Below are 11,156 nucleotides of genomic sequence, written 5' to 3'. Positions count from 1 at the left end.
CTCCCAACATTGCCAGATGTCCCTGGGGCAAAATTATCTCAGTTAAGAACCACTGACTTGGGAGAAGATGGGTTTACTTCTGGGCATGTTGAGTTTGAGGTAACTGTGAGACATTCTAGGGGAGGTGTCAGATAAGCACTCGGGCTTATGGATTTGGAGCCCAGAACAATGGTCTGGGCTGGTGACTCAGATTTAGGAATTGCAAGCATACAACTGACCTGTATAACAGGATGGCCTGACACATAAGCATGATATGCATTTGCACACTGTAACTTCTCAAACTCCTTCAGTGAAATGTTATTTCTTCTCTTTCTCATTGACTTTTATGTTAGACTACAGAGAGAGAGAGAGAGGGAGGGAGGAAGAGAGAGAGAGAGAGAAGCAAGGGGGATGGGGAGTTTGATAGCACTGGACTGAGCTAAGCTAAGCATCTAGCTTAAGGGATGGAGGTCTGAGTTCAGTGAATATTTAACCTCATCCTGGCTCATAATCCTCTAATCACTGTCTCTAGACAAGGTGTTTATATTGCTCTAGCTTCTTCTCTTAGGTCTCTTTTGTTTCATTTAGTTTGAAATATCTAGAATTCTTAGAACACTTATAACCTTTTATAATATGGGATAAGCCTTTTTTATAGCAATGCTGCATGAGAGGCTATGTCCTTGATGATGAGAAGTTGGGAGAACCCTCACTTACTGATTCTGTAAATAAATCACAAGAGGCCAAGAGCCCCACAAGAAGAGCATAAAGGTGCCTGGTGAGACCTCCCCCCATGGCAAATGTCTCCCCAAAAGAGGTGGGAATTTCATGTTCAGGCACAACCTGGCTTCTCTGATAGGGAGGTGGGCATAAGAGAGTTCCCAGTAGTGGGAACGTTTTAATTCACCTTCTTTGCTCCCTGATACATAAGACCCAAGGTAATTCTCACTGTTTCATTCATATATTTTGAGCCAATTTTTGTGACAATTGTACCTATGGTATTTACCCCTTAAATGAAGCAACAGGAGATGTTTGGGGAATGGTAGATGAGCCAATCGAGTCTAGAAGCTGGGTTACCTTAATAAAAATAAAATTCAGCTGTTGAAAAAAAAAATACAACTCTGACAACCCATTCTGGCCTCACAAAGGTTTATGATTATTCATTATGGTAACATAAAGGGATGATGTTTGGTCCCTTCTTTATAATCCAGGAATTTTTGATGGAATTTTTAGGTGATTTTTTACAATCCACATGTCCTTCAAATACACATCCCTTTCTCTCATCACAAAATTGACATGAAGGCCAAGGGGGTGGTCATGGTGAGAGCTTCCAGTTCTACTGGACAAACAAATGTTCCCCTTCCTGTATTTTCTGAGCCAAATGCTGCCCCTCCAATAGGACAGCATGGAAAATTCCAACTAGAAATGAGGCATTCCCACGAAGCACTTAGAACTAAATCCTTTAAAGCTAAGATCCAGCAACATTTCCACTGGCCTGCCTTTTCTCATTCTCCCAAAGAGGTATCTTTCCATTTCCATAACGTGATATTCTATCCTCCACACAGCAATGTTGGTTTCCAGCTCAAAATTCTTTGTACCAGAATGCATCACGAGGCTTTCTATATTACTTTTACCTCTGACAATGATGTACAAAGCACTACTAGAAAGCATCCTTTTTGTTAACAGCAGCACTCCCCTGGTGGCTTCTACTTCTCCTATATCCTAGGAACCAGGATCTTATTAGGCAGATTCTGGGAAACATGTGGAGAGAGGATCCTGGCGTCTAAAATAATGAAGTATGATACAGACAGGCTCAGACACAACAAACTTTTTCTGGGTGTCTTCTATACGCCAAATGCTTTTGTGCACATTTTTTGAAAGCAAACACAACCTCAGTTTATTCCAGACCAACAAAATGTGGTATTTGTAAACATAATCATCCCCTAGGGCAACATATTTATTCCATGACTGACAATCTTTCTGAATCAATCCATTGAGGAAGAATGAGCCAATTGTTCATCAGACGTAAACATCTGTATCCTCCTTAAGCTTATCCTCTCCATGGTGCCTCTTGAAGTAACCCAAACAGATGTGCATGGGAACCATGCTGAAGATGAACAGCTGTTTCTATATTATACATACAATCAATGGTAAATTCCACTTGATGTAAGTCCTGGCTATAAAAATCCAGTGAAGCTTAGCTATTCAGTAGGGCTTCAATTTGGATGTGGGATTGCCATTCAAAAATGTCAGCAGCAATGCTGCCAATTTATATTTTAGAACTTCCTTGTATTCAGACATGTGGTGATGGTGGCAGACAACAGTAAATAAAAGATATGCACATAATAAGCATGAAAATATAAAATTTCCTTTTACCATCAGCTTTCTCCTACAAATGACCTAGATTTTTCCCCCTTTTTGAAATTTCAGAAGCCACTCACCTTTAGAAAAATTATGAAGTAGGCCAGACTTTTTTCACTATCCTTCTTTTCTCACTCTTTTTTTTTTTTTAAGACTTTATTTATTTGACAGAGAGAGACACAGCGAGAGAGGGAACACAAGCAGGGGGAGTGGGAGAGGGAGAAGCAGGCTTCCTGTGGAGCAGAGAGCCCAATGCGGGGCTTGATCCCAGGACCTTGGGATCATGCCTGAGCTGAAGGCAGACGCCTAATGAATGAGCCACCCAGGTGTCCCTTTTCTCTCCATTCTTACCCTCTTGCTTCAGCACTATGTTAGACTGCTAAGACTGCCATAACAAAATACCAGAGACTGGGAGGCCTACACAACAGAAATTTATTTTCTTACAGCTCTGAAGGCTGGAAGTGCAAGATCAAGGTGTTGAAAGGTTTGGTTTTTCCTGAAGCCTCTCTCTTCGGCTTGCAGGTGGCTGTCTTCTTGCTGTATCCTCACATGACCTTTTCTCTGTGCATGTGCATCCCCGGTGACTCTTCCTCTTACAAGGACACCATCCATTTGTGTCCCTTATGACCCTTATAACATATTTAACCTTAATCACCTCTTTAAAGGTCCTACCTCCAAATACAGTTACGTTGGGGCTTAAGGTTTCAACATATGAATTTGGGGGAGATACAATTCAAATTATATAAAAGGTACCCCGTATTCTATTTCTTTCTTCACTCTCCCTACTTGCCACTCTATCTCAGTTCCCAGGCAGGAGTATTATAGACCCATGTCCATTACTTATAAACATGTAAACATCTGTTAAGGGGTTAGGCACATTTAAGTTGGGCATGAAGTCTCAGGCCAATGGAGGAACTCAAGTCTCCACCAACAGACAAAGTCATAGAGCTAAGGACAGAACTGGAGTTGGGTGTCCCTAGGCTTTGAGAATCAGAAGTACACAGCACACTTGTGTGACGAGAGATTATAATTTTTAAGTCCAGAGCTGGAAAAGTAAAGAAAGTTTTTCCTTTCTCTGTCATCCATTTAACCCTTTCTATATACAAAAATATCAAAAAGATAATTGAAGAGAAACACCATTTTCTTATTCCCAGGTCTCCTTGAGTTGCTCACTGGTGGTCAGAGTACACAGGTATAGAGTATTTCTCAGAGTACAGTTTGGGTCTCTTTCTTAGGAGGGTATCTCTGAATCCCTAGAAACCATTCCTGGTGGTCTGGCATTGGGCAGAGGGGGTGTTGCCTGAGTGTTTCCAGTGGGCCACAGCATCACCCCATTGCTGCAGGCTCACCCTGTGGACCCCAACATTCCATCAGAGGCTGGTGTCGACCAGTTGCCCAGCCTGCTGTAGCACCTGCTTCCTTCTGTTTATGGCATTAAGAACTTTCTTCCTGGGACCGAGCTGCATTTGTATACTCTGAAGGTCCTCATCAGAGCAAAGCAACAGAGCTTCTAGATCAATCTGCTCTCTCATGAAAATGGGAAGGAATTCTCCCAGATGATGAGACTGCAAAAATACTTCCAGAGGAGTAGCATCAACCACATCTTCCTCCCACTCCACTTCATCCTCATCCCAAGGCATCTCATCTTCATGGCTATTGTCCTCTTCCTCTTTATCAGCCTCAGCTTCATCAGCGTCTGCTGCTCCTTGTCTCTGTAGCAATTCACTGCTCATTTTAAGCCCTAACTCCCTCTTGCTGTCTGAGATGTCTTCGGAACTTGATATTTTGTTCCTTCTAAAAACAATATTTCCAAGACCTGGACGGTTGAGAATGGATTCATGTTGCACACATCCATTCTCCTCTTCTGAGAACTGGAGCTTATCTTGGAAGTTCCCTGAGAATGCGTCTTCTTCCTCTTCTCTGAATACTTCCATCACATTCCTCTGCCCACTTCTGCTCTCCTTTCCTACCTGCTCTGCTGTATCTTTGTTCTTCTTGAACTTTATCTTGAAGGTGTCTTTAATGCCCTTAGACAGTGACCCAAATGTACCAGAAGCAGAAGCATTTGAAAGGGATGACGTGGAGAAAGTGCCCTTGGAAGAAGAAAGAGTCCCAGATTCCTCCTTGCTATAGTTGCGAGCCATCTTATTTTGGTGCTTCTCCTGGAGCTTCTCACATTCTTTGATCTGCCTCCTAGCATTCTTCTGAGCCTGCTCCTTCAGCCTGATAACTTTTTTGGGGTTCATGATATTCTGGGCAGTGGCAGCCTTATCCAGGAGAGCAACACATTCATTTTGCTCTCTGCTGGCAGCAGCATCCAGTGGAGACTGTAAGTTGTTGTCCAGGGCAAAGATGTTGGCACCAAAGTTGACCAGGAATGAAACACAGTGGGTATGACCATTGGAGGCTGCATAATGCAGAGGAGTATTTCCCCAGATGTCGCATCTATTGGGGTCCCCTCTAGAAGAGAAAATATCAAAAATACATACAAAAAATAATTTTTCTTAGAACTGAGGTACAAAAAAATAAAAATAAAACAAAAATGAACAAAATACATGTTAATCCTGCCTTAGCGTTCTTAAAGTCCAACTATGTCACATCTAGACATCACATGACCAGACACAGAAAGAGCTCATCTCTACCTTTCGTCTCCTTTTTAGAAGCAAGGAAAGCTTTCCAAGAACTCTCCCAAAAAAGCAACTTTCATGTCTTGTTGTCCACAATTGGGTCACATGCCTATAGGAAGAGACAGAGGCTACCATTTTCAACTTAAGTTGATTAAAATCCACCCCCACCCCCACCCCCACTCCTGCTGCAGCTAGGGATAAGATTACCCAGTGGTGTGCTGGTAAATGTTTAACAACTGGTTTACCCAGGAAAAAAGATCAAAGCTCTGATCTATAGCATGTGCCAATTTTTGGTTATAAATACACCCACTATGGCAAAATCCAAGCTACTAAAGTGATATTACTGGACAGGGAGTTTGGAAGAGATGTATAGTAGCACACCTTTATAAATTATTCCCACCATATATGTAGATATAATAGACATGCAAAATCTTAAGAGCATAGATAATAGAATGTACTCAAATAATTAGGAAGTGTTAAGTTTTGAGTATTTAAAAATATAGTTTGTTAAATTATAAGTTTAAATACCTTTATTTTTAATAATGACTGTTTAACAGACTCTCAGACTTCTGAAAATTTAGCAATCATCTCTCATGAGCTGGTAAGAGCTGGTTCCCAGACGAACCATGAGAGACTGTGGACTCTGAAAAACAAACTGAGGGTTCTAGAGGGGAGGGGGGTGGGGGGATGGGTTAGTCTGGTGATGGGTATTAAAGAGGGCATGCTCTGCATGGAGCATTGGGTGTTATATGCGAACAATGAATCATGGAACACTACATCAAAAACTAATGATGTAATGTATGGTGATTAACATAACATAAAAAAAAAAAGAGCTGGTTCCCACTCTAACAGTGTTACCCCACCAGAGTCACATGTAGGAAAATAAATAACTGAACAAAACTGGGATCCCATCAGCAAAAAAGAAGAGTGGAATGGATGTTGGGTAGGTAGCAAACCGTGTCTGCTATAACCATTATTCATAAAAAGGGTAGAACATCTCCATTGATTCCCCAACTTACTTCCCTGTAATTACAGTGTCCTATACGTGAATAGTTCTGCAACAGTTTGTGGTAGAATTGGGGGCACTCTTAGATGGCCAGAGACCCCATGCCAGCATAGAAACAGGCACCTGGTCGATGCTCAGTCAACATTTGTGAGATGACTGAATGCCTAATGGAATCTTGCCCCAGGCTACAACCGCACCCCTCCTATGAGATGGTGAGTTACAAACAAGCAGAAACAGAAAGTAAAGTAAGTAGTAACTTACTGTTAATATGGCTCTGGCCTCAAGCCCAAGCCCCTGCTGAGAACTCTGGTAATACAGATTCTAAAGGGCATCTTCCCTCACCCTAGACTAGACCCCCAAATCAGGATCTCACTAAACTTCCCCCAGGCTGGCCCCATGGGAGGACAGGAAAGAGGGTCTGAGAAGGGTCTTGACATTCTTGGTGAGTAGGATCTGGAAACAGGAGAGACGATCTGTACCCTTGCAACTGTAGCATCAACGCTCTGCGACCCTTCCACTATTCTGTGCTACTCAAAGTTTGGTCCCTGGATTAAAAGTAGTGCGGCAGCTGCTAGTTTGCTACAAATGCGGAATCTTGGACCCCAGCCCAGACTTCCTGAGTCAGAATCTGAAGTTTAACAAGATCCCAAGGTGATATATAGGCTCACTGCAGATTGAGAAGAGTTGCACTGGTCAATGCAGCCCAATTGGTGTCCTGTAATTTGATGAATCAGATTTGTAACTCCTCTGTGGGAACCCTGATCTCCTCCCACTCTTCAGCTATGAGCATCTACACATTCAGTGCCATCACCACCAAAAACTGTCACCATCTCCTTCTTAGAGAAAGACCAGGATAATTATCAGAGGGGTAAAATAGGGCTCTGAGTGCCTAGCTTATTCGTCTGGTGTTACACAGGCAGCCCACTTGGGATCAGGCCTCCCTCCAAGCCTGATGGTCTCCAACACAACACAGTCCAACCTTAACACACCTCGCTTTTTCTACTTCACCAGCTACGAGGTCTCAAGCTGAACTTCCATAGGACTCAGTGTCCTCATCTGGATGAGGATAAGGATGAGGATAATTTTCATGGAGTTGTTACGTTAATAAGTTAACATAAATCATTAGAAAAGTGCTTGGTACATGGTGAATCTTCAATAAACATTATCATTTCCCTTGTCTCTACACTCATAATCCTTAATTTCATATATTTATTTTTTTCTCATACACTTCTAATAAAATCCCATAGCACTAGAGTTGCTCCTGCAACTTTTTAACACTTGAAATCTTACTTAATTTGCAACTTTTTAACACTTGAAATCTTACTTAATTTGTCCAACATTTATGCACCCATCTCCCTAATTAGATAATATGCCTCAGAGGCATATGCCCCAAGCCTGTGTCTTTCTCTCCTTTGTATGGTATCTCCTAGTAGAAGTCTCAGACTCAACCTAAAGAAACCAAGCAGGTAATGTAAGTAACTGCATGGAGCCAGGTTTCTTCTTTCGACAAAGTCATAGCTGAGTGCAAGCTCCAACGAGAAAGGACAGCTGCACTCAGCAGCCGCTGCCCGCCACCTCGAATAAAAGCAGACACAATATAGCCAGAGCTTCCATTTTCCAAACAGAGCCAGAAATCCAGAATTTCATGTGGGATTTTTGATTTTTAAATGTTGGCTCCAGTTTAAAAGAAAAATACAGTGAAGTCCAAATAAAACATATTTGTGGACGAGATCCAGCCCATAAGCTGTCAGTTGGCGACTTCCTTCTGAGCGGAGAACAGCAAGAACAGATGCACATATGGGCGATGTTAAACACGGCATATCTGGGGAACCAGGAGTACCTTTCAGCGTGACCAGAGTGCATGGAGATGGGGCAAGAGAAATCCAGGCAAAGAGGAAGGTAAGAAAATGAAATTTAATCTAAGGAAAGCAAATATTAAATAAGATAGTTCTGTTGGGCAGCCACTTCCAAGAGGTCTGGTCAGTACTCCTGATTTAATTGTTTTGGATCCAAGGAAGCCTCTTTCAGCCTCAGCACAGTTGTGTACCTTAGGGGGGCATAGTGCCTCACCCCCAAAGATGTAGTTTTACTTTTTATTTATTTTAACCAAGCACCATATTCAAAAGACTCCTTAAGTACTCTAGACATCAAAGAAGGATTGTAAAAACATCCAAGATGGTAGTATAAACCTAAACAAAAACATACTGGTTAAATTTGCCTGAAATTATTGTTGGATTGGGTAACTTAAAAAAGAAATTACTGAGAGTGAGCTATGGTGGGGATGTTAAGGGTATTAAGAACTTTAGGTTAAATCTACATGCTTTGGGACATATAAAGTAGTGGAATTTTCCTTTCTCAAGAGAACTTACATGATCCTTTCAAGATGGGAGGAAGAACGTGAAGAAAACCTTGAGATGACCCCAAAAATCGGTCTCATTTTAAGAAAATTTCAAATGCAAAATTCCAAATTTATAGATGAAACTGTTGGTAAGATGATTCAAGAGTTTCCCTCATACTTTTAAGCTATTTCCACTTGCAAAAATTGTACTTAAAGGCAACTTTCCAAGTTCGTGTATAACTTAAATCAAAATATTTTCTGACAAGTTTCATGAGGTCCTTCTAAATTCAATCTTTGTCTTTCAATCCTTGGTGTCTTTCATACTTCTTGATAGAACCATTACACATACCTGCCCAGGTATTCATGAACTGGTCCCCCCTCATTTGATGATCTGAGTCCTATATTGATGCTGTATGGTTTGCCTGGGCTAAATTCAGTCTAGCATTGATTTCTTTTCCATTTTTTTTCCCCCAAAGGTGAAACTCACTGAAGAGATTTTAAAATAATCCATATTTTGCCCTTGCTTTTTGGTAGGTCAGTGCATTTGGGCAATGATTTTTAAAGCTGGATTGGTATTGTCACTAAATAGGCAATTTGCTTATATTAACTTACTCTGAGCATTGGGTCCATTTCAATTTTTTCTTTTGGAGTTAATTTGATTTTTTTTTTTTTTTTTTGGTGAAGCTGTTCTCAGGAAAAAAAAATCAGTTTTTCAAAAATGTTTTTCTACATAAAGAATATTTGGACTTACTAGTAATCAAAGAAATGTTAATGAAAACAATGCACTACAATTTTCTTGCCCATCAGCTAGGCAAGGATTAAAAAGAATAGTAATACCCAGTTTTGACAAGAGTATGGGAAAATGAACAATGATGGAGGAATCGTAAAGTGGTTCAAATTTCCTGGCACAATGTGTGCCAAAAGCTGCTAAAACATAGCACCCTCTTGAGTCAACAATTCTGCCTTTAAGAATTTATCCTAAGGAAATATTAGACCTTTGTACAAAGATGAATAAGCAAGGATGTTCATTTCAACTTATTTACAAGTTAAAAGACAGGATTCAAATTTAAATGTCATAAACAAGCAACTGATTAAATTATGATGAAACCATAAAACAGAATACCATGTAGTCATTAAAAAACAGTGGCACAGATTTCTCCTTTAAAGTTACAAATGAAAAAAAAAAAGTGCAAACTGTCCATAATCTATTGTTAAATAATTAGAAGCAGGTTTCAGAATAGTTGAGGTTCCCTTTTATAGCTTGTAAAGTCAACTACTTCATCTAAGAATCATGGGCTTGCATTAGGATTGAATATTAATAAAAGGCTGTGGGATTATAATGGCACAGACAAAAAATAAAATAAAATAAAAACACATCATTTGTTCCAATCAAGATTGACATCTTAAAGTCAAGTAGAATAGTGATTCATTTTTAAAGAGTCAACCATTTACACTTCATGGAAAAGTTTTTAAAAGCACAGAATTAAAATATATCCCCCACCCCCAAGGCAGATAACAAAACCTTAAAGTTCAGAATCTTTCTATGTGTGGCTCATAAGGGATGAGCCATCCCCATGGTGCCAGTTCTTAGTGTGAAAAGAGCACCTCTAGGCAGTTTTCTCTCTTTCTCTAAAAAGACAATTATTTAGACAGTCTATAAAGGACAGAGTTTTCACTGACTTCCCTGTCTCTTGCTGCTGTCTGCAAAATCTTACCAGAAGCACCGTCTCCAATCAAAATTAGCAGATTGAACTTACCCTCGGCTGCAGATGATTTCTAGGGCTTCCAGATTCCCATGGTAGGCTGCCAGGAGTGTGGGAGTCATGCCATCTTCATCAGCAAGATTCAGATCTCTCTTGGTAGCCTCTTTCAAAAGTTCCAGGTAGCTATCACTAGCAGCTTGGTGGTAGCGAGTAGACATTTTTTCTGCTCGCCAAAGTCTGGCCAGGTATCACTCTCCAGGCAGAGCAGGTTGTCAGTGCAGCAGCCTTCCTACAAAGCTGGTTAATCAGTGACAAGGAAGAGTGTCACCCCAGGACAAAGCTCATTCCAGCCTCCCTCCATGGAAGTCAGCCAGAAAGGTTCATGGCACTGAACTTGGACCTTTCCTTTCTGGCATGGCCATGACATTGAGTATTAAGGACTGCTGTGTTCATCTTGAGTGTTGTAAGGCACATTTAATTTCTTTATATCTGTTAGCAATGTAATACTGGTCATCTAGGCACAGAATGTACAAAATAATTTCCAGACAATTCAGAACTAGTCTAGTTCACAGGGGAGGTCTATTGTTTAAAACTGTTTTATTGAGGTATAATTTATATACTATGAAATTCACCCATTTTAAGTGTTTAATTCAATGATTGTTAGCAAATTTACAGAGTGGCGCAAGTATCATCATAGTCCAATTTTAGAACATATCTATCACTCTCAAAATATCCCTCATGCTCATTTGTAGTCGATCCCCATTCCCATTCCCAACCCCAAGAAAGCATTAATCTGTGTCCTATCTCTATAGGTTTGCTTTATATGGGCATTTCATATAAGTGGAATCATAAAATATATAGTCTTTGTGTCTAGGGGGTTTTTTAGCTTCACATAATTTTTTGAGGTTCATTCATTTTTTAGTATGTAACAATACTTCCTTTTTATTGCTGAATAATATTCTATTATACCAATATACCAAATTTTCACTATTCATCCAGTAGCTGATGGACATTTAGATTGCTTCCTCTTTTTGGTTTTATGAATAATGCTGCTACGATCATTCACACACAAGTCTGTGTAGACATATATTTTTATGTCTCATTTTATGTCTCATGTTTATACCAAAGAGTGGAATGGCTGGGTT

General features: G+C 40.3%; 1 protein-coding gene across 1 annotated transcript; it reads right to left on the bottom strand.

The window, feature by feature from the left end:
* Window positions 1–3,445: 3,445 nt before the first annotated feature.
* Window positions 3,446–10,259, bottom strand: ANKS4B (ankyrin repeat and sterile alpha motif domain containing 4B). The gene is made up of 2 exons (XM_021692217.1): window positions 10,066–10,259; window positions 3,446–4,797 (listed from the first exon to the last, which is right to left on the bottom strand). Exons 1-2 carry the CDS (start codon window positions 10,227–10,229, stop codon window positions 3,708–3,710), a joined length of 1,254 nt encoding a protein of 417 aa, XP_021547892.1. The 5' UTR covers window positions 10,230–10,259; the 3' UTR covers window positions 3,446–3,707.
* Between the last annotated feature and the right edge of the window lie 897 nt (window positions 10,260–11,156).

This window comes from Neomonachus schauinslandi, chromosome 5, assembly GCF_002201575.2.
Source record: "Neomonachus schauinslandi chromosome 5, ASM220157v2, whole genome shotgun sequence".
Lineage (NCBI taxonomy): Eukaryota > Metazoa > Chordata > Mammalia > Carnivora > Phocidae > Neomonachus > Neomonachus schauinslandi.
The sequence above is the reverse complement of the archived record's forward strand: the minus strand, read 5'-3'. Positions and strand labels throughout refer to the sequence as shown.